The sequence below is a fragment of the Sapajus apella genome, unplaced genomic scaffold (genome assembly GCF_009761245.1).
Source record: "Sapajus apella isolate SASKATOON/1434 unplaced genomic scaffold, GSC_monkey_1.0 scaffold44, whole genome shotgun sequence".
NCBI classification, from domain to species: Eukaryota; Metazoa; Chordata; class Mammalia; order Primates; family Cebidae; genus Sapajus; species Sapajus apella.
Window position 1 is genome coordinate 16,040,111 of NW_022436984.1, and position 24,720 is coordinate 16,064,830.

Below are 24,720 nucleotides of genomic sequence, written 5' to 3' on the forward strand. Positions count from 1 at the left end.
AGCTGGGATTACAGGCACGCACCACCATGCCCAGCTAATTTTTTGTATTTTTAGTAGAGACGGGGTTTCACCATGTTGACCAGGATGGTCTCAATCTCTTGACCTCGTGATCCACCCGCCTCGGTCTCCCAAAGTGCTGGGATTACAGGCTTGAGCCACCGCGCCCGGCGGAGTTGGGTTTTTAAGGCTTTTGGAGTGGGCCAAAGTTTGGAGATTTTTGATTGCTAGAAGAGTTGTATGGTGAAGTTTTTTTTTTTTTGTTTGTTTTTGTTTTTTTTTTTTGAGAGGTAGTCTTGCTCTGTCACCCAAGCTGGAGTGCAGTGGTGATCTCGGCCCTCTGCAACCTCTGCCTCCCAGGTTCAAGTGATTCTCGTGCCTCAGCCTCCTGAGTAGCTGCGATTACAGGCACCTGTCACCACGCCTGACTTTTTTTGTATTTTTAGTAGAGATGGGGCTTCACTATGTTGGCCAGGCTGGTCTCGAACTCCTGACCTCAAGTGATCGGCTCTCCTTGGCCTCCCCAAGTACTAGGATTACAGGCATAAAACACTGCACCCAGTGAAAAACAATTTAAGTGATCCTTAAATAAAAGCCTTATGATTCTAATGTCAGAGATCCTGTCTGTGGGAACAGTGGGCTCCTGAAACACTTGATCTCTGATGTTAGAATCAAGACTTTTGTTAGTGTCTTGTGCTACATGACTTTGAGTAACAGGGAAATGGACCGAAGTGCAGCCTGATTAATACTTAATAGTAACTATATTTCTGACCATAACCTGCATGCAATTCTTGTCAACCTTGTGGGGACAGCTTCAGTGGAAGTAGATGTATAATATATGATTTAGAAATCAAAATATATAAACATGGAGTATACAATATAATGTCTCACTCCTGCACATTCCCCCTGGTCTTCGGTGTTTTTTGAATCTTGGGTGTACTTCCAGAAATACTCCATGCACGTAGAAGCAAGGAGGTATATATGTTTGTATGTCTTAAGTTAATTGTGGAGTAAATTATGTTGCCTTTATGCTGTACTTTTGAAATGAAGTATCTTGGTGGTAGGTCCCTATTGGATCATAAACATCTGCCTCATTCTTTTTTATTGCCATGTTATATTTCTAATTTGTTTAATCCTAACTAATGGGTATTTGGTTCTTTTAGTCTTTTGCTTTTAAAAAAACTGCACTACAATGAATAAACTTTTGTCTAGGTCATTTGGCTTGTGTGATTGTGAGTATATCTGTAAAATTATACCAAGTAAAGTAGTTGAAAGTATCTTAATTGTTGCTTTGTATTTATTTCTTCATATTTCTCTATTGGTCAAAGCAGGGAGGTTCAGCTGAAAGAATTTGTAAATTTATGTCTATTGAGACTTTTTTCCCTACTTTCAGAGAAAACAAACCATTTTTAATGGATATGTTTATTGAAAAATAAATAGTAGTGCTAACTTTTAAGTATATAAGTAATAAAATAGAACTCTATTGTGGATTATTAGTCTGTCTTCAATTTGGCTGTGAATGTTAAAAGCTTATGTGGAATCTTTAAAAAAATTGGTTTTCTTTCTGCTCATTTCATTATGTCAGTATTTTAAAGTGTTAATGCTTTTGCAGTTTTTTTTTTTTTGTAATCTATACATAAAATTTGAATTAGCCAAAGGGTACTATTGATGCCTATGGTAGTGCTCCTTAATAAATGAAGTTAACATGAGAAAGTAAGTTAGAGTGCTTAGGTTCATAAGATTGTTAGTAGGAGGAAAAGTCTTACACAGCTTAGCATTTTACCGTCTACATGCTTAGCATGCTCTTTTTGGAAAATGTGTGTTTATACTATATAACCTTTCCTTTGAATTAATTGCTTAACCCCTTTAATGGCTGAAGTAGTTTTCTCCAGCCAGAATCACAGTGCGCAAGAGCACATTTGGGTTATATGCAAAGTGTATGTATCCTATGTATTGTCTCAAGTGTGTGTGTGTGTTCGAGACGGAGTCTTGCTCTGTCACCCAGGCTGGAGTGCAGTGGCACAATCTCAGCTAACTGCGACCTCTGCCTCCCGGGTTCAAGCAGTTCTCCTGCCTCAGCCTCCCAAGTAGCTGGGATTACAGGTGCCCACCACCACACCTGGCTAATTTTTTTTTTGTATTTTTAGTAGAGATGAGATTTCCCTATGTTGGCCAGGCTTGTCTCAAACTGCTGACCTTGTGATCTGCCCACTTCAGCCTCCCAAAGTGCCAGGATTACAGGCATGAGCTACTGCGCCCGTCCAATTTTTGTATTTTTAGTAGAGATGAGGTTTTGCCATGTTGGCCAGGCTGGTCTCGAACTCCTGACCTCAGGTGATCTGCCTGCCTTGGCTTTCCAAAGTGCTGGGATTACAGGCGTGAACCACCCTGCCTGTGTATTTTTAATTTTTGCAGTACATAGTGTATATATATTTATGTGGTACATAAGATATTTTGATACAGGCATACGATACATAATAATGACATCATGAAATATGGGGAATCTATCCCCTCAAGCATTTATATACTTTGTGTTGCAAACAATCCAGTTATATTCTTTTAGTTTTTTTATTATTATTTTTTGAGATGGAGTCTCAGTGACCCAGGCTGGAGTACTGTGGTACGACCTTGGCTCACTGCAGTCTCTGCCTCCTGGGTTCAAGCGATTCCCCTGCCTCAGCCTCCCAAGTAGCCGGGATTACAGGCGCCCACCACCATGCCTGGCTAATTTTTGTATTTTTAGTAGAGACGGAGTTGCACCATGTTGGCCAGGCTGGTCTCTAACTCCTGATCTCAGGTGACCCATCCAGCTTGGCTTCCCAAAGTGCTGGGATTGCCGGCATAAGTCACCATGCCCAGCCTCTTTTAGTTATTTAAAAATGTACAATTAAATTATTATTGATTATAGTCACCTGCTATACTATCAAATACCAGGTCTTATTCATTCTTCCCAGCTGCTGTTTTGTACCCATTAACCATCCCCACCTCCCTCCAAGTACTTGTGTTCCACATGTTGTGGAACCTCTGAGGGATTTTCCTGGTGGTCAGAGTGATTCATTTGACATCTTGTCCTGGAGAGGAGGATCTTTCCGATATCTATTGTCTTTTTGGAACATTTCACTTTCTCCTGTAAGAGACAAGAGTGGTCAAGAGAAGGATATTTTTCCTCCTTGATTCCTCTTTGATAGCTTCTTTCATATTTGTTATCAAATATTCAAAATCATGCTGTCTTTGCTACACTCCACATCCCATGGATGGAATGGGCATCCCAAAGCACAATTTGTCAATCATTTTTCTACAGAAATCTATTAATTGATCTTATAAAGCCCAAACTTCTCTTCTTGGCTTTTCATTTCTCTACTTTATCTACACAAACAGATGTTTCAGGTTGGTGTGTGTGGCTTCTTTTAATTTTTATTTGTGAACATCTGTTAAAGCAGTATTAATAACAGATAATACATCTTTGAATAGAAAGACTTAAACATTTCCAGATTTATTTCTCTTTGTCTTTTTTTTATCTTTTATAATACAGAGGTCCAGGGTCAGGTTTGATGGCTCATCAAGCCATCAAACCAACATGGGTTTCACTATGTTGCCCAGACTGAACTTTTATATATTTTTTAGAGACAAGGTTTCTTCAAGGAGACAGGCTTTCTCCTTGAAGAGGTCCTTTACATCCTTTGTTAGTTGTATTCCTCGGTATTTTATTCTCTACAAAAAGTACAAAAGTTAGTGGTCCCAGTTACTTTGGAGGCTGTAGTCCCAGTTATGCCTGTAGCCAGTTACTCGGGAGGCTGAGGTGGGAGGATCACTTAAGGCCAGGAAGTGGAGGCTGCAGTGAGCTGAGATCACGCCATTGCACTCCAGCCTGGGTGACAGAGCAAGATTCTGTCATTTAAAAAAAAAAAAAAAGTCCATAAAATCATATTCTTTCACTTAATATATGCAATCTCAAATGTTTCTTACCAAGATATAATTGATAAAACCATAGTTCATTAATTCCATAATGTAGAGCAGTGGTTCTCAACCAGGAGTGATATTGTATCCCAGGGACTTAAAAAATTTGGACAGTTTTGGCTTTAACAAGTGGATTAGGGAGTGCTACTGTCTTTCACTGCATAGAGGCCAGGGATGCTGCTAAACATCCCACAGTGCCTGAGATGGCCTCTGCAACAAAAAATTTTCTGGCCCAAAATGTCAACCAGTGGTGCTGAGGTTTAAAAAACCTGATATACAGAGTCATTGTACATAATCCTTGCTCGCTTGGTGTAGTATTCATGCAAATTTATGTATTTTAGTTAGGATTCTCTCTTTATTAGTCTGTTCTCACACTGCTATAGAACTGAGACTAGGTAATTTATAAGGAAAAGAGTTTTACTTGACTCACAGTTGTGCATGGCTGGGGAAGTCTCAGGCAACTTACAGTCATGGTGGAAGGGGAAGCAGGCATGTCTTACTTGGTGGCAGGAGAGAGAGAGATAGAGGAGGAGGAACTGTCAAACAGTTAAAAAGCCATCAGATCTTGTAAGAACTCACTATCGTGAACAGCATGGGGGAAACCGCCCCCTGATCCAATCACCACTCACTAGCTCCCTCCCTCGACACATGGAGATTATGGGGATTACAATTCAAGATGAGATTTGGGTGGGGACACAGAGCCAAACCATTTCACCCCCTTTCATTTTAAATTTAAATTTTGTTATTTTTCAAAAGTATGTGGATATGGCTGTCTAATAATATCCAAGGCAGTTATTTGCTTGGTTCCCACTCTAGTCATTTTCAACTCCTCTTGACGGTAGCTTCTGCATTTATACCATTCTTACATTCCTACTATTTATTTTTCAGTTTTAGGAATTTACCTTAGCTTCTCTCTTCCCTATTCCCTTTGCCTTCTGTTTCTAATATTATTACAACTTTAGTTTAGCTTAGTAAACCATCTTTGTATTTTATGGACATGTCAGTATTAAGTATTCTTTCTTTCTTTTTTTTTTTTTTTTTTTTGAGAGGGGGTTTCACTCTTGTTACCCAGGCTGGAGTGCAATGGCGCGATCTCGGCTCACTGCAACCTCCGCCTCCTGGGTTCAGGCAATTCTCCTGCCTCAGCCTCCTGAGCAGCTGGGACTACAGGCACGCACCACCATGCCCAGCTAATTTTTGTATTTTTAGTAGAGACGGGGTTTCACCATGTTGACCAGGATGGTCTCGATCTCTTGACCTCGTGATCCACCCGCCTCGGCCTCCCAAAGTGGTGGGATTACACGCTTGAGCCACCGCACCCGACCTCTTTCTTATATAACCTTTTGTCTTCCTCCAAGTTTATCATTGTTTTACCTTTTCCTTTTGATTAAATCTAAAATATAAGTTTTGGTTCTCATATATCTAAAAATATTTCTCACATTTGGCCAATGATTTGTTTAGACATAGAATTCTGGTTTGGAAATCACTTCTCTCAGAATTTTGAATCTGTGCTATTCTGTTTTATGCGGTTGCTATTGAGAAATCTAAATCTTCTCTCAGAACCTAATCTTTTGACACTGTTCTTTATAGGACAAAATGTTAAGAATCTATGGTATAGGCTAGGCTTGGTGCCTCATGTCTGTAATCCCAGCACTTTGGGATGCCAAGGTGGGAGGATCACCTGAGGTCAGGGGTTCGAAACAAGCCTGGCCAACATAGTGAAACCCCGTCTCTGCTAAAAATACAAAAATTAGCTGGGTGTGGTGGTGGGCATCTGTAATCCCAGCTACTTGGGAGGCTGAGGCAGGAGAATCGCTTGAAGCCAGGAGGCAGAGGTTGCAGCGAGCTGAGATCGTGACATAGCAAAACTCTGTCTCTACCAAAAAAAAAAAAAAAAAAAAAAAAAATTAGATAGGCTTGGTGGCACACACCTGTAGTCCCAGCTACTAGGGAGGCTGAGGTGGGAGGATTGATTGAGTCCAGGGAGTTGAGGTTTCGGTGCGCTATGATTATGCCATTACACTCCAGCCTGGGGGACACAGCAAGACCTTTTCTCAAAATAAATAAATAAATAATAAAAAAAGAAAGTCTACAGGCAGAGGGGAAATGACCACTAATTGTGGTCACTAATAAATGACCTCTTTCATTTATACAAATATGCGCTAGCTTCAGATAAAAGAAATATATAATCTGTATGTACATTTTTACATATGTTTTTCAGTCTGTAGGATTATACTGGACATACTGTTAAGCAAGTAGCAGATTCCAGGCTGATCGGCACCTGCTATTGAATGTGTGACTGTATTTTGTTGTAATTATTTATTCACATGTCTGTGTATCCCAGCACTCTGCACAGTCTCTGAAACAGATTATACTTTGAAAACCTTTTTGAATATCTGTGGAAAAATAGATTTTCATTATAGCAATTTTGTACTCCTTTGTGGTTTTGTATAGAAAAGTAGTACAAGTGGATTATATGGGCCTGGAATGATCTTTGTGTTGTGTCTTTGAAACACTTCATACCATGCTTGGGTATCTTTATTATTTAAGGATTAAAATATCGTGCATGACATGATTAGGTTCTTTGCTCGAGACTCAGTATAAATTGCCTGTGGTATTTGTATGCAGAATTTGATAATAGTTCCTTTAGGTGGGGATTAGCTTAAAATTTACCATGTTTTTATCTATGAGCCAAGATTTGTTTGGCATAAAGGAAACGAACGCTTTAAATCTTTTTTTAAACCCCTTTTATCAACAACTCTTGGCATGGTACTGTATGTGTTAATTACATATTCATATTTACTTCATAAAATAATTCTGACTCAACCTTTTACTTTGTTAGCTGTTAATATATGTACATGAAAATTTTAAATGTTAGATTTTCAATTTGGGGAGATGTACAGTAGAGCTATATTAAAGAAAAATTTAAAACTTAGATCACCTATTATCCTTTCATCTTTGTATAAAAACTACGTTTCCAAAAATAATTTATATGTCATTATAACCAGTGTTTATTTTCTAATATAATTATGAAAATAAAGGTTTTTTAAATTTAAAATCTTTTGTTATTTCAGACCATATGGAAGAGACTTAAAGTATGCTGTATTGTTTGTTTGAATTTTCAGTGTCTGTTAACCCTTAAAAGTCAAGTGACTATTAAAGACAGTAGTATTGGCTGAGCCCAGTGCAGTAGTGTTTATAACCAGTTACAGATTTCTTTGTTTCTTCTCTACTCTCACTATTTCATTTGACTAGCCTTTAAAAAAAAAGTATCTATTAAAATAAAATTTAGCAGGTTTTACTCTTCCCCATTAAAACAAACCTGACTTTAGAGAACTTATTTTTTTAAGTGATTAAGTATCAAATGTTAGAAATATTGCTTTGTCGGCTGTTAATGAGGGGAAAAAAGTAAGCGAAAACTATTTTTAGTAACCCCATTTATTAAGCATATTACATGTGTGAGCACATATTCACAGGTCATAGATACTATATGGCAGCTGTAGATGTGCTAATGGCAGCAGAGCAGTTTCCCTTGTTGCAATTCTGACCATTATGAGAACATGTCATGTAACTGTTACCTTTTCTTTCTTCTTTCTTTTTTTTTTTTTTTTTTGAGACAGGGTTTTTTGCTCTTTCGCCTGGGCTGGAGTGCAGTGCAGTGGTACAAATACAGCTCACTTCAGCCTAGACCTCTGGGCTCAAACAATCCCCCAACCCAGGTAGCCCTCGGCTGATTTTATTTTTTTTAATTTTTAGTAGAGTCAAGTTCTTGCTGTGTTTTCCAGGCTGGTCTGAAACTCCTGGGCTCCTTGTTCTACCTCGGCCTTCCAAAGTGCTGAGATTATAGGTGTGAGTCACTGCTCCAGGCCCAATTGTTGACTTTTCAGTTTTGTTAATGTGTGCTAAAGTGATGTTAATTTTTTTGCTTCACTAATCTACTTGAATAAAATATGTTAGAAAAAAAGAAAACCTTTATAAACACTTCCAGTAATCATGTTAGAGATTTGACAGGATAACATGGAAATACCACATGCTCACTGAGAAAGCTTTCTAACCTACAGTGATTACCAGAAAAAGACATTTTTATAAGGGGATTTTTTTTTTTTTAATTTAAGGAACATAGAGTTGCAAAATGTTTAGCAAACTGTAACTTTTGACCAATGTGTTAGCACTTTACTTTTAGTATTTTATTTTGCTTTTGGTAATTTTTTTCTTTGAATTGTATTTCACTCCAGTGATCCAACAGCAAGCTTTTCTAGCTGCTGCTGCTTTTTTTTTTTTTTTGAGATAGAGTCTTGCTCTGTCAGCCAGGCTGGCGTGCAGTGGCATTATCTCGGCTCACTGCATCCTGCCTCTTGGGTTCAAGTGATTCTTTTGCCTCAGCCTCCCAAGTAGTTGAGATTACAGGCATGTGCCACTATGCCCTGCTAATTTCTAGCTTCTTATTTAATATATGTGTGATATATTTGTTTTTGCATGTTGGCTTTTGGAGATGTCTTGATTTTTGTTTAGAAAATCAAATGATGTAGGCCGGGTGCGGTGGCTCACGCCTGTAATCCCAGCACTTTGGGAGGCCGAGGCGGGTGGATCACGAGGTTAAGAGATCGAGACCATCCTGGTCAACATGGTGAAACCCCGTCTCTACTAAAAATACAAAAAATTAGCTGGGCATGGTGGCGCGTGCCTGTAATCCCAGCTACTCAGGAGTCTGAGGCAGGAGAATTGTCTGAACCCAGGAGGCGGAGGTTGCGGTGAGCCGAGATCGCGCCATTGCACTCCAGCCTGGGTAACAAGAGCGAAACTTCGTCTCAAAAAAAAAAAAAAAAGAAAATCAAATGATGTGATGACATTTTAAAAAAGCATTGTAAGCCCTGACCAGTATCTGTAACTTGAATAATCTTCGAAATGCTCCTGTCAGATTTATACTAGCTATGCTGATTTTTTTTAGGCTGGTTAGGCTCATTTTGAAAGTGCTTGTAATAAATCCCTCTGCCTGCATAACCTCAATTTTTCTCAGAGGCTAGACAAGCCTTATAAAAATAGACATTAGTTTCTTAAGTCAGATCAAAGGTAAGTGCTGTCAGACCTCAAGGTCCATGAATCTGTTGATGTTTATTTTGCCTCCTGCTTTATAGAAAGCTCCTAGTGTTTAAATTTTAACTAGTTTTTAGAGTAAGTTCAATAAAGATAAATTAGTTGTATCCTGATATGAATGTGTATTATTTTTAGGTTCTTAAATGTAGTTAGTGGCTGCTCATAAAAACCTGAACATTATTTAGGCATTGGTTTGTGTGGTGGTGTCTTTGTCTGAGCATCCCTTGTATAAAATTACCTCATAATATCTATTTATAGGTTCAGAAACTGACTCTTAGTCTAAAGATCTCATTTTGCTCTTTTTTTTTTCCTAAGTAGAAACTACCTATAAATTATTGCATATTATTAGAATTTATTGCCTAACGCAGTAACTCCAACAAGCTAGCCTCTTAAGAAATGCCTATAAAGACAGCCTTATTTTATAGGTTACCCGACACCAGGATTGTAAAGTGGGTCTAAATAGCTTGAAAAAAATATATATTCATAACTGCCATGTAGTTTCTTAATACCAGTCCCACATTCTTAACTTAGTATTTCTCATCACTGAGAAGGTGAGGTGACCTTTGTTACATTTTTTCTTTTTTCTCTTTCAACAGGGGAAAGTGCAGTGTTGCCCTTCTGAATGAGACAGAATCAGTATTGTCATATCTTGATAAGGAGGTAACTCAACAATCATATTTGTTTTATTGTTTTCCCCCCTTTATTTCACATGAAGCTCCTTCCTTGGAATTTATTTCTTTTTGTACGAAAGTATTATTGCACCATTATATTAATAGCAGTATAATAGTAATAGTGTAATGACTAGAATGCATTTGGGTAAACTTGATTTTTCTGGTTAACTGAGATCAGAGTAGGAAAAACTGTGTCTGGTTTTTAGTTGGTAATGAAAGACATTATAGAGAATGGTACATGGATTTAGTTGATAGTAGATGAATATTTTTGACTTTATGAAATTAATGCTTTAGTGTGCTTTGGTTCCCCTTTCTGTTTTGTTTTTGTTTTTATTTCTTGAATAAATGCTTTCTCTTTTAGACTATTTCCAGATGAGATTTTACCTTTGTTGGTCTGCTTTCTGGAATCCTAATAAATTTTGTCACTTAAAAATATTTTTCACTAAACCTCAATTAAGAAACATAGTTAACAAGTTGAAATAGAGCATACACTTCATTGAAGGGAGCAAATTCTTGTAAACAGAATATTCCACAGTCTGCATAATTTTAGGTGACATTTCAAGCAACATTATCTGTATGATGGGAAAAATATTTCACTGTCAGTGATGCTTCAGTATTTAATCTTTATGATTTTTTACGTTTCCCCCAAAAGCTTTTGTTACATATATGTATTTTTAATTTTTTTGTTTTTAGAGACAGAGTCTTGCTCTATCCCCCAGTCTGGAATGCAGTGGTATATTCTTGGCTTACTGCAACCTCCGCCTCCTGGGTTCAAACAATTATCTTGCTTCAGCCTCCCGAGTAGCTGGGATTATAGGCGCCCGACACCATGCCTGACTAATTTGTATGTCACTAGTACAGATGGGGTTTCATCATGTTGGCTAGGCTGGTCTTGAACTCTTGACCTCAGGTGATCTGCCTTCCTCGACCTCCCAAAGTGCTGGATTTACAGGTATCAGCCCTGTGCCTGGCCTGTATTTTCTTTTTTTTTATTTTTAAGGGACATATTTTCTTAAAAAACAAAAAACAAAAACTTATACTCCAGTGTTGTCCCTTTATCTTAAATGAAGAAAATATAACAGAAAAAATTTGATGCAATCATTCAGAACCCACTATACATCAGAAAACCTAATAGGAAATAAGAAAACCAATGGGAAAATACATATTCAAAGCAGAAAAAAGGCCAATAGACTATATAACTTACTTTTGTAAAATTTAAATGATAGGCTTCTGTCATTAGTCTGTCCAACAGAATGATGGATAATAATATGAATAATGATAATGCTCAGAAATTAGCATTATTTCACAGAAGCAGAAAAAGGCATAACATTCAAGGCATTTCATTGTATGACATTTTTTTTTCTTTTTGAGATGGAGTCTCACCCTGTTGCCCAGGCTGGAGTGCAGTGACACACATGATATCAGCTCACTGCAACCTCTGCCTACTGAGTCCAAGTGATTCTCCTGCCTCAGGCTCCTGAGTAGCTGGGATCATAGATGCCCCCCACCACACCCTGCTAATTTTTGAATTTTTAGTAGAGATGGGGTTTCATCATGTCAGTGGTCTTAAGCTCCTAACCTCAAGTGATCATCCTCCTCAGCCACCCAAAGTGTTGGAATACAGGCATAAGCCACTATGCCTGACCACATTATATTAAATATTTTTTTAAGTGATTTCTTTCCCTTCTAATTTGTTGTTAGAAAATGGTACATGTTATGGACTTTAGTAGATGAAAATTAGGAAAGATCTCTGGAGGTTTCCCCCATTTGCTTGATTTGTAAACTCTTCGTTCTTTATTAATCTTATGAATAGGAACTGACCTGGCAATGCAGTAAACTTTTTTTTTTTTTTTGGGCAGTTGGGGCAATTTTGAAAAAATAAAACTGGTTGTATCATATACTTTATTCAATTTGAAAGATCCTTTTTGTGATTTTAGATTTACTGCTTTATTTTATTGACTGATTGAGATAGGGTCTCAATTTGTCACCTAGACTGGTGCAGTGATGCAGTCTCAGTTCACTGCAGCCTCAACCTCCTGGGTTCAGGTGATCCTGCCAGTGTGGCCTCCTGAGTTGCTGAGACCATAGGCGTACCTCACCATGCCCAACTAATTTTTGTACTTTTTGTAGAGACAGGGTTTCGCCATGTTGCCCAGGCCAGTCTTAAGCTTCTGACCTCGGGTGATACTCCCACCTCAGCCTCCCAAAGTGCTGGGATTACAGGCATGAGCCACCTCTCTTGGCCTATATTTATTTTTGTTTTAGTTTTTTCCTGTTTCAAAACCTTGAGAAGGATATGGTACTTTATTACAAGATCATTCTTAAGAAATCCTTACTGCTTTTTAGTCATATTAAAATATTGAAATTGGCAGAAACAGAAAGTCAAATACTGTGTGTTCTAACTTATAAGTGGGAGCTAATCAATTGGTAAACATGGACATGGACATACAGACTAGAATAATACACATTAGAGGCCAGGCGTGGTGGCTCACACCTGTAATCCCAGCACTTTGGGAGGCTGAGGTGGGAGAGAACAGGAGAGGTAGGAGAGGTCAGGAGATCAAGACCAGCCTGGCCAGCATGGTGAAACCCCGTTTCTACTACAAATACAAAAATTAGTCAAGCGGTAGTGGCGTGTGCCTGTAATCCCAGCTAATCAGGAGGCTGAGGCAGGAGAATCATGTGAGCCTGGGAGGCAGAGGTTGTGGTGAGCCAAGATAGCAGTACTGCATTCCAGTCGGGGTGACAGAGTGATTCTGTCTAAAAAAAAAAAAAAAAAAAAAAAAAAGAGACATTGCAGAGGTGTGAGGATTGAAAAATTGCCTATTGGGTACAATGTTCACTATTCAGGTGATGGGTATGCTGAAAGCCCAGACTTTACCGTGATACAATGTATTCATATAAGAACTCTGCACCTGTACCCCCTAAATATATAAAAATTTAAGAATAAAATACTGAGGACCGGGCGTGGTGGCTCACGCCTGTAATCCCAGCACTTTGGGAGGCTGAGGCGGGTGGATCACGAGGTCAGAAGTTCAAGACCAGCCTGGCAAAATTGGTGAAACCCTGTCTCTACTAAAAATATAAAAAATTAGCTGGACATAGTGGCACATGCCTGTAGTCCCAGCTGCTTGGGGGAGGCTGAGGCGGGAGAATTGCTTGAATCTTGGAGGTGGAGGTTGCAGTGAGCTGAGATCATGCCACTGCACTCCAGGCTGGGTGACAGAGTGAGACTCTGTCTTAAAAAAATATATTGAGATTGGCATAGTTGAAGATGGTAACCCAAAGAATAACTTTGTAATCATCATCCTTTAGATTTACTGCTTGATTTTAACTCTGTGTTCTTGAAATTGGCCTATATGGAATCCTTTCTTATTTTTTTGCACCTGCTATTATAAACCAAACATATTTTGAATATTTTCCCATATCAGGACATACAAATCCAAGGATTTTAAGCAACATAAATGACCCAAATAATCATTTCACCTTATTACATTGTAGAGTATGGCAAGCTTCTGTTTTTATTGGAGTGCCATGCTAACAAGTGACCTGAAGTATTTCTGCTTTTAAATCTGATGGTGGCTGGGCATAGGGATTCATGCCTGTGATCCCAGCACTTTGGGAGGCTGAGGCAAGAGGATTGCTCGAGCCTAGCAGTTTGAGACCAGCCTGGACAACATAGTGAGACCCTGTCTCTATTAAAAAAAAAATAAAGAAAAAAATCCGATGTTGAGCCTGTGGCAATGACTTCAGTTACTGAGTAATAATATTTATTACTTATGTCTGTAAAGCAAAACAGAAAATCAAACAATTCTGATTACCATAGTGATCATCCCCTGTAGTTTTGTTAAGCTGGTGGTTTTATCTATTCCTACAGATTTTTTCTTTTCCTTAGATAGCATTTTAACAATATGCATAAATTGTCATGTATTGGTATCCCCCCAACCTTTTTTATTTAACAAGATTTTTGTTTAAATCTTTTTTTCTGACAGTGAGCAATGAACAAAATAGAGCACAGAATTTCTCAGTGGATGGAAAAATTCTGTTTTTTTTCCCTTTCCCTTATCAAAGTATGTGGGAGAGTTCCCACATGGGAGAGACTTTTATTGTCTGACAGATTATCTTTTATTTGTAGTTTGCTTGGCTGGGGCTTGGTAAAGTTCTGATAGTAGGGACAGGTCCTTCCAGGATATAGTACAGAGAACTGGGCAGCAGATGACTTTCGGATCATAGTGGGAAGCAGAAGACGAGATTTTGATGGTTCACATCATCTCTAGTGATTATGCAGAATTCATTAAAGGACTGGCGGCCAGGTCATTTTACCCGTTAGGCTCAGAAACAAGGACATGTGAGCTTCGTAAAGGAGGATTGGAATTTTGGTGTGTATGCTGCTGGTGAGGGTGTATATAGCTATGTTTGTATATCTGTATATTTATATGTATGCCTCAGTACTTAAAGAACTGCAGAATTATAGCTAATACATGTTTAAATACCTATAAAGTGGTATTATTATAACAGTAAACCACATGTAAGTTCAACTCTTGTATAGTTTAATGTGAGATATATATATATACCTTTTAATATTTTGAATAAAAAGTGGGATTGACATTGCAAAAGTAAGAGTACCTGGTATCTGTGAAGTCTTCCCTTCTGTTTGGTGTGGACTTTAGAGGTTTATAAGATCATTTGATTTTAGGTGTCTTACCTTGGAGCTATGGTTTCATTTTGCTAGGTTTTGAAACTCTGCTTTAGAGAGCAAATAGTTTTCTTTTAGACTAAAACAAATAATAGAACTTTATAATATACTTTATTTCAAGCTGTTTCTTTTGGCTTGATTTAATTTTGCACTGTTTTACATGATGACAGTAACACCTTGCTCTCCTTAAAGATCTATGAGTTTATTAATGAAAATGAAATTTTATATACTCTCTGGGGTTTATGTGTTCATTATAGCGACACTGATTTTAATGCTTCATAAAAAGTAGAAGGAATTAAATATACCTACGTATTTTGTCATATTTTTCAGGATACTTTCTTCTACTCATTGGTCTATGACCCCTCATTGAAAACGCTATTAGCTGACAAAGGTGAAATCAGAGTGGGACCTAGATATCAGGCAGACATTCCAGAAATGCTGTTAGAAGGTATGTTTTTCTGTGGGTTTGCAGTTCTGTGAAACAAATAGATCTTGAAACTCAAATGTACATATTCTCATGTAGAAGAGACAATGTTCAGGCAAAGTCTAAAAGTTCTAAGCACTTGCAATTTTACTGTTCTTTGTAAAAAATAAAAAATAAATAGCGGGGCATGGTGGCTCACGCCTGTAATCCCAGCACTTTGGAGGCCAAGGAGGGTGGATCACTTGAGGTCCGGAGTTGGAGACCAGCCTGACCAAGATTGAGAAACCCCATCTTTACTAAAAATACAAAATTAGCCGGGCGTGGTGGTGCATGCCTGTAATCCCAGCTACTGGGGAAGCTGAGGCAGGAGAATCGCTTGAACCCAGGAAGCAGAGGTTGTGGTGAGCCGATATAGCGCCTTTGCACTCCAGCCTGGGCAACAAGAGTGAAACTCTGTCTCAACAAGCAAACAAAAAAGCAGACAAACAGAGATGGGTCTCACTATGTTGCCCAGGCTGGTCTTGATCTTCTGGCCTCAAACAGTCAGCCCACTGTGGCCTCTCCAAAGTGGTATGGCCTGGCCAGCACTTCTAAGTTTAGAAGCAGAAAAATACTTCATTTTAATGTACTTTGTTTTATTGTGCTTCATATATGTCTAGTTTTTTTAAAAATTGAAGGTTTGTGGCAACCCTGTTGAGCAAGTGCTTTGGTGCCATTTTTCCAACAGGATTGTGTCTCTGTGTCACATTTGGTAATTCTTGCAACATTTCAAACCTTTTCATTATTATAATATCTGTCAAGTGATCTTTGATGTAACTATTGTAATTGTTTTGGAGCCTTGAACCATGCCCATATGAGAGGACAGACTGAATTGTTGATACTATGTCTTCTGAGTGCTCCACTGACTGTTCCTTTCCTGCCTTCTTTGTCTCTCCTGGGGTCTCCCTATTTTATGAGACAAAACAATATTGAACTTAAGCCAGTTAATAACCCTCCAGTGGCCTGTAAGTCTTCAAGTAAAAGGAAGAGTAGCTTCTCTCTCACTTGAAATCAAAAGCAAGGAATGAAGCTAGTGAAGAAGGTATATCAGAAGCCAAGACAGGCCAAAAGCCACGCTTCTTCCCCTAGTTAGCCAAGTTGTGAATGCAAAGGAAAAGTTCCTGTAGGAAATTAAAAGTGCTACTCTGCACTCCAGCCTGGGTGACAGAGTGAGACTCTTTCTCCAAAAAAAAAAAAAAAAAAAAAAAATGTTACTTCAGTGAACACATGAATGATAAGAAAGCAAAACAGGCTGGGCACAGCAGCTCATGCCTATAATCCGAGCACTTTGGAGACTGCAGCAGGTGGAGAATCACTTGAGACCAGGAGTTCGAGACCAGTTTGGCCAACATGGTGAAACCTCATCTCTACTAAAAACCCAAAAACTGCAAAAACTGACCAAGTGTGGTGGTGTGCGCCTGTAGTCCTAGCTACTTGAGAGGCTGAGGCAGGAGAATCCCTTGAACCTGGGAGGTGGAAGTTGCAGTGAGCCAAGATTGTGCCACTGCACTCCAGCTTAGGCAACAGAGTAAGACTGTCTCAAAAAAAAATAAAAACAACAGCCTTACTGCTTTACTGCTGATACCATGGAGAGAGTCTTAGTGGTTTAGATAGATCAAACCAGCAATAACATTTCCTTAAGTTAAAGCCTAATCCAGAGCAGGGCCCTAACTCTCTTAAATTCTATGCAGACTGAGAGGTGAGGAAGCTGGAGAAGAAAAGATTGGTTCGTGGGTTTAAGGAAAAAATTCTTCACTATTACACAAAAGCTCAAGTAGTGCAGCAAGTGCTGATGTAGAAGCTGCAGCAGGTTATCCAGATCTAGCTAAGATCACTGATGAAGGCAGCTACACTAAATAACAGATTTTCAATGTAGGTAAAACGGCTTTCTATTGGAAGAAGATGCCATCTAGAACTTTCATAGCTAGAGACAAAAAGCCAATGCCTTCAAAGCTTCAAAGGACAGGCTGACTCTCTTGTTAGAGGCTAATGCAGCTGGTGACTTGAAGCCGTTGCTCATTTACCATTCCAAAAATCACAGAGCCCTTAAGAATTATGCTAAGTCTGCTCTGCCTGTGCTCCATAAATGGAACAACAGCTTAAATGACTGCACCTCTGTTTACAGCATGGTTTACGGAATATTTTAAGCTCACTGTTGAGACCTACTGCTTAGGAAAAAGGATTCCTTTCAAAATATGATTGCTCATTGACGATGCTCCTCATCACCCAAGAGCTCTGATGGGGATGTACAAGGAGATGAATGTTGTTCTCATGACTGCTAACGCAACATCCATTCTGGAACCTGTGGATCAAGGAGAAATTAAATTTGGTTTTTAAGAAATAACATTACCTAAGGCTATACTTGCTATAAATGATTCCTCTTATGGATCTGAGTATTCAGTTGAAAACCTTCTGGAAAGGATTCACCATTCTAGATGCCGGTAACAATAATTGTAATTGGTAGGAGGAGGTTAAAATATTAACATTAACAGGAGTTTAGAAGAAGTTGATTCCAACCCTCGTGGATAACTTTGAAGGGTTTAAGACTTCAGTGGTGGAAGTAACTGCAGATATAGTGGATATAATATGCAAAAGAACTACAATGAGAAGTGAGCCCTGAGATGTGACTGAATTGCTGCAATCTGATGGTAAAACTTTGATGGGTGAGTAGTTGGTTCTTACGGATGAACAAAGAAGGTGGTTTCTTGAGATGGAATCTACTCCTGGTGAAGATGCCGTGAACACTGTTGAGATGGCAGTGAAGGATTTGGAATATTATATAAACTTCGTTGGCAAAGCAGTGGCAGGGTTTAAGAGGATTGTCCCTGTTATTGAAAGAAGTTCTACTGTGGGTAGAATGCTATCGAGCATCCCATGCCACAGAGAAAAAAAATTGTTGAGACTTGCTCTGTTGCCCAGGTTGAAGTGCAATGGCATAATCTTGGCTTACTGCACTCCCTGCCTCCTGGGTTCAAACAGTCCTTGTGCCTCAGCCTCCCAAGTAGCTGGTATTACAGGCATGTGCTACCATGCCCAGCTAATTTTTTTTTTTTGTAATTTTAGTAGAGATGGGGTTTCACCATGTTGGCCAGGCTGGTCTTGAACTCCTGACCTTGGCCTCACAAAGTGCTGGGATTACAGGTGTGAGCCATTCGCCACCCCGCCCGCCTCCCACCCCGCCTCCCACCCCGCCTCTCACTGCTGGCACTTTTGGAATGTTTTAAACAGAAACGAGGAATGCATTTCCCTTTCTTCAAGGCCACTTCTGAGTGTTTATTTTTACATTTTATAACTTGGTAGTTTTCTTTGTGAGTATTCATCTCTAACAAAGAAAAACAGATTTATAGATTTTATTGAAAAATACCATATTTTTCATCATAAATGTAGAAGCCATTTTGGACTCATTTCAGCCTGAAGCATTAAGTGTATCTAGAATGTTTCTTTACACTTGTAATCAGGCAACTGAGTAGGTGCAAGGTTTAAAGAATCCTCCTTTTTTCTTTTTTTTGAGATGGGAGTGAAATCTTGTTGCCCAGGCTGGAGTGCAGTGGTGCAGTCTTGGCTCACTGCAACCTCCGCCTGCTGGGTTCAAGCGATTCTCCTCTCTCAGCCTCCCGAGTAGCTGGAATTACAGGCACCCGCCATCAAACCCAGCTAATTTTTGTATTTTTAGTAGAGATGGGGTTTCGCCATGTTGGCCAGGCTGGTCTCAAACTCCTGACTTCATGTGATCCACCCACCTCGGCCTCCCAGAGTTCTGGGATTACAGGTGTGAGCCACTGTTCCTGGCCATCCTTCTTTTTTCTAATGACTATATTTTTGGGGTAGAAGGAATAGGGAGACCAATAGGTATACCAGTAATTAAACCACACTTGAAAAACATGGTCATTGCCATCATAGAAACTTCCATATGTAGCTAGTACCTGATTGCAGGGAAGTTAAATAGTAGAACATATCATATTCAAGAACAGATGTTTAGGATTTGCTGGAATCCATTCTTCCCAACCCTTTTAATACTTCTGAGCGGGTACATTTCCACCAGTGGCCAGATTCTAATTTGCATTGGCATGGAATGTGGAACTGGAATTAATATCTTGGGTAGGTGGCAGCAGCAGCACTCTGCCAGGATACGTTACAGGCTTGCTTCCTTTGTGAATATGTCTTGATAGATACTAAGAGATTGTTGTGGCATTTGTCTTGCTAGGGAATAGATCTTTTTGTGGCTTTTTGATTTTTCAGTTTGTTTATGGGTACCTATCACCTAACAAACTCTAGAGATGTGAAAAGAAGAGTATGTAGTTTACAAATGAAAGTAAAGGGGTCTTTTAGATTTTACGTCTTTCACTGAGTTGGAATAAACCACCTAGAAAATTTTCCATAAAAGAGATGAGAAGTTTTGAGTCATTATTTAAATGTATTATAACATTGGAATTTTAAGAAAAATGTGTTTTACATATTAAACTTAAATTTTTAATGGTTAAAATAACCTTAAATTATTAAACTAAAATGACTTGGTTCACAAGTTTGGGCACATCCTGACTATGCTGTTTTAATTGAGTGATTTTGGGGAAATGATTAACTCCTTCCAAGTTCCCATTTCTTTCGCTTTAAACAGGGAATAATAGTGTATGTAGAACAGCATATTGTTGTGATGAGCAAATGAAGTAACTCTTGTCATGCAGTTAGCACAGCACCCAGCTGTTACAGTCCTCTCCCCCTGGCCTCTAGTACTACTCATTTAATAGCTGTTATTGGCCAGGTGTGATGGCTCACACCTATGATCGCAGCACTTTGGGAGGCCAAGGCAGGCGGATCATTTGAGATAAGGAGTTCAAGACCAGCTTGACCTACGTGGTGAAACCTCATGAAAATACAAAACTTCGCCAGGTGTGGTGGTATGTATCTGTAATCCCAGCTACTTGGGAGGTAGAGGCAGGAGAATAGCTTGAACCCAGGAGGCGAAGGTTGCAGTGAGCCGAGATTGCACCACTGCACTCCATCAAGGGTGACAGAGTGAGACTTCCTCTTAAAAAAAAAAAAAAAAAAAGGTTGTTATCACCAATCAAGAATTTTAGGAGGTGTCTCTCTTTGAGTGGTAAAGAATTAAATTAATCTATCTTTTGTTACAATGTATGCACTTAAAACTTGTATTAACTCATATTCTGTTGGCAAATAGGAAAAAGCATAGAGTGAAAATTGTGTCAGTTCGCTTGTGGCTTTCCCCGGCAATAAGGGAAACAAGTGTTCTCACAGATAAGGAGAGTTTAAGAAAGAGCAAGTGGAAATTTTTACAAAAGTGTCTTCCTTTGATTTAAGTAGCCTGAAAATGATTTCATTTTATGCTGATTTAGTGGCCTGAAAATCTGAGGCACTTTCTACTATGTTAAAACTATATGGGGAAGCTTTGAGTTATAGATGAAGAGACTATGAAGGTATTTCCTCCAGGGTTTGGGGGCAAAAATTGCATTTTGGATTTGATTTTTAATTTATTTGAAGCTGTGTAAAGAGACCTACAGCTCAGTGAAAGGAGCATGAGTCCAGGGTTTAAGGAGATAAAAGATCAGCAGACCTTTATGCTTGGTACAAATGGCAGTAGAGATTTAATTGTACTGGTATTTTCATTATGATTGCTACGTTTTTTGGAATGCTCTGTTTACCAAGTTTCCTGGGTTTTGGGAGTTTTATCCTATTTTTTCATAGACCCTATTACTTTCAATTGGTAGTTTTGCAGAATATGAATTTCTTAACAATGTAGTGGATGGTAGTCAACTTAGAAACACTGACCTGTCATAATTGTTTAAGCAGATACTGAATGCCATTATATAAAACAGTAATTTTCAACCATAGGGCAATTTTGTCCTCCAGGAGAATTAGACGATATGTAGACATTTTGGTTGTCATGTAGAAGAAATAGAGGTGGGAAGGGGTACCTAATGGGGAGAGGCCAAGTATAAAAATTTATAGGGACATAGTAACCATTCAATAAATGCTAGTTAATATTTACATAATTATAATACTATGTAAATTTTCAAATAGAAATGATTATATGGTCTGGTTGATTTGTATACATTTGATTGTGTTTGTTTTTGTGGTAGTACATACAACATCATTTTGATTACTATTGCCATATATTATAATCTTATCCAGTTGAATTAATCCCTTCCTTTATTTTAGAACTATTTCATTTGCAGATATTCAAAACATTTTACATCTGCTCCCAAAACCAAATTCTTTTATGGCCATGCATCACTTAAAGACAATGATACACCCTGATAAATGTGTTAGGTGATTTTGTTACTGTGCGAACATCATAGAGCGCACTTCCACACATCTGGATTGGTACAGCTTACTAAATACCCAGGCTGTATGGTGTAACCTATTGCTCCTAGGCTACAAACCTGTACAGCATGTTACTATACTGAATACTGTGGGGAATTATAACCCAGTAGTAAGTATTGTGTATCTAAACATATCTAAGAATAGAAAAAGTATTGTAAAAATACAGTAAAAATATAATAAGTGGTGCACCCACTGTGTAGGGCACTTACCATGAATGGAGTTGGCAGCACTGGAAGCTGCTTGGGGTGAGTCAGTGAGTGAGTGGTGCGTGGATGTGAAGGACTAGGACATTACTGTAGACTGTATAAACACTGTATACTTAGGCTATACTAATTTCTTTCTTTCCTTCTTTCTTTCTTTTTTTTTTTTTTTTTTTTTTTGAGATGGAGTCTCAGTCTGTTGCCCAGGCTGGAGTGCAGTGGTGTAATCTCGGCTCATTGCAACCTCCCCCTCCTGGGTTCAGGCGATTCTTCTGCCTTAGCCTCCCAGGTAGCTGTGACCAAAGGTGTATGCCTCCACACCCAGCTAATTTTCTTTTATTTTTAGTAGAGATGGGGCTTCACCATCTTGGCCAGGCTGGTCTCGAATTCCTGACCTCTTGATCCACCCACCTCGGCCTCCCAGAGCGCTGGGATTACAGGCGTGAGCCACCGTGCCCAGCCAGGCTATATGCTAATTTCATTTAAAAATTATCTTCAGTAATACATTAGCTTACTGAACTTTTTTACTTTGTAAGCTAATTTTTTTTTTAAACTTTTTGACTCTTCTGTAATAACACTTGAATATAAACACGATGAGACTCGAAGAAACAGATGATGAAGGTTTTTAATACCACCATTCTGAGGTTACTGAAAGAATAGGGAATTGGGGCCAGGCACAGTGGCTCAGGCTTGTAATCCCAGCACTTTGGATTTGGAGGACTAAGGCTGGCGGATCACTTGAGGTCGGGAGTTCGAGACCAGCCTGGCCAACGTGGTGAAACCCCATCTCTATTAAAAATGAAATAAGTTAGCTGGGCATAGTGGCACATGCCTGTAGTCCCAGCTACTTGGGTGGCTGAGGCCAGAGAATCACTGGAGGTCGAGGCTACAGTGAGCTGTGGTTGTACCACTGTACTCTACAGAGGGAGACCCTGTCTTAAAAAAACAAAACGGCTGGGTGCGGTGGTTCGTGCCTGTAATCCAAGCACTTTGGGAGGCTGAGGCCGGTGGATCACCTGAGGTCAGGAGTTCAAGACCAGCCTGGCTAACAGGGTGAAACCTAAATATACAACTAAAAGTACAAAAACAATTAGCTGGCCGTGATGGTGAGCACCTGTAATCCCAGCTACTTTGGGAAGCTGAGGCAGGAGAATCGCTTGAACCCAGCAGGCGGAGGTTGCAGTGACCCGAGATCCTGGCATTGCACTCCATGCTGGGTGACAGAAGCAAAATTCTGTCTCAAAAAGAAAACAGATTAGGGTGAGGGGAGGTGATGGCACAGGTTTCCGGAGAGCAAGGCAAGCAAGGCTGCATGGCTGCCTTTTTATGTAGATGAACCTCCAAGGTTATCTCCAAGCTGCCCTCAGAAAGGTGTAGCTTGGGATGAAGTGTCTATGTCAGACCATTGGTCTCTTTTTCCTGTATATTAGTCTTTCTTAGATCGCTTAAGGGGGCCTCAGAGAACTCCTGTTTGCATCTGCTGTTTACTAATGTAGATTTCCTCTACATAGGCAGATCTCCTCCCATAAAAGACAGCCTTTCAGGGCTAGCTACCCTTGTTGTGTTTGTTGATCTCAGAATAACCATCTGGAAGTATGCCAAAGAAGTATATTTTGAGGTGTAATATTCTGGTTTGACCTTGCATCTTGATTTTTATTTTAGAAGTGGAAACAGGATCTCCCTTTTGTTGACCAGGCTGCTGTTAAAGTCCTGGCTTCAAACGATCCTCCTACCTTGGCCTCCCAAAGTGCTGGGATTACAGATGTGATCCACTGCACCTGAGCCTTGCTTTTTTATTTACTCAAATCATCTGATCTTCCTTTGAAAATTTTGAAATTTCATTATATAAAATCTCCAATTTTATTTCCTAGTGTTTATATTTTCATTGTCCAAATGAATGTGACTTTAAAAAATTACAGTAACTTATTATTCTTTTGAGTCATAACTTAATACATTGGCCAGAACAATATTGAGCAAAAATAGTGTTAAAAGACATCCTTGTGTGACTGAATTACATATAATATAAAAAGTGTAGTACTCTGATAGCTGGTGCAAAGAAAACGTGTTGTATTTGGAACGAAGAATGTTTCCAATTGCCTAGGAAAGGACTTTTAGGAATCCTTAATTCTTCAGAGTATTTGAACAATGTTTTGTGCTCAAAATTCTTAAGAAGTACTTTGTCAGTATTTTCTAGAGATTTAAAAATATAACTGGAGGGTTAGGGCTAACATTTAAAATAGTTGCTGGGTCTACATTTCTTCAAAATTAAATGAAGCAAAAATAGAAAGCTATATACAATAACATTTAGTTGGGAAATACATCTGTAGGAATTTAGAGGTTAGGAGAGATTGTCATGGTCTGTGTTTTTTGATGATGTGGTACTTGAGCAGATTGGAATTGCCCAGATTATCATAAATGGAGGAGGAAGGGGAGATTATTGTAAAGACTGGCATGACCATTAAGATGGAATTAATCTTGGTTCAGTTTCTGGTTCATGCCATTGTTCCCAAGGCCATTCCAAAGATTGCTGCTTGCTTAGCTGAACATTTAGTTATAAAAATTCTAAATAAGTTCATTCAAGAGCTTTTTAAAGGTTTTTTCCATGTGAAGAAGTGATCAAACTGATATGAATGTAATTATTTGGTTTATTCAAAATGGGAGTCTCTACTTAGTTTGGAATGATTGTTTAATATAGAGAATTTCTATATTTATTTGTTGTTCTTGCCATTTTTCTTCTCATCCCATGGTTGTGTATGTTTTTGGTGTTAGTATAAATGCTTTCAAGAGTGTTTTATTATTGTTTACAGTGAATTTATTTAGAATTCTTCTACTAAGTCTTATTTCTGCTATATGCTGAGACTGTATGGGTAGAATTAAAATGTATCAATTTAGCTGACTTGAATTTGAAAAATAAACAATAATTGTTGTCTTACGTTAGGGAGTATATAACAGAAGGGGCTTAAAACTGAATAGCATCATCATTTCTTGTGTGTTACTTCAAATGTTTTACTATTACTATCTGTCCTTACTTAAATTATTTTTTAAAAGACATAGGTTAATTGTGTCATTCTCAGTTTCATGTGCCTTGTAACTTTTTGATTTTTAACAGCCCTTAAAAATGAACCTAATGTTGAGTGTCTTAACATGCTAAGAATTGTAAACGAAACAAAGAATGAAGTTCTTTCAAACCTTAGATCTTTTTGGCCTAGTTCTAGCTCTGCTCTGCTCTGCTTGTGTCATTTTATATTGGGGTTGGCAGTTGGCTCTCTGGTTACCTGCCTTTGAACCAGGGACAGACTTGGC

At 38.7% G+C, this 24,720-nt stretch overlaps 1 protein-coding gene across 2 annotated transcripts in view; it reads left to right on the forward strand.

Annotated features, from left to right (window-relative positions):
• Nucleotides 1-24,720, forward strand: part of MTA3 (metastasis associated 1 family member 3) — a 138,859-nt gene that overhangs the window by 14,333 nt on the left and 99,806 nt on the right. For both annotated transcript variants that reach the window (XM_032239420.1, XM_032239421.1), the window contains exons 2-3: nt 9,645-9,708; nt 14,746-14,863. In XM_032239420.1, coding sequence (XP_032095311.1) covers nt 9,645-9,708; nt 14,746-14,863 — 182 coding nt within the window. The remainder of the gene's footprint in view (nt 1-9,644; nt 9,709-14,745; nt 14,864-24,720) is intronic.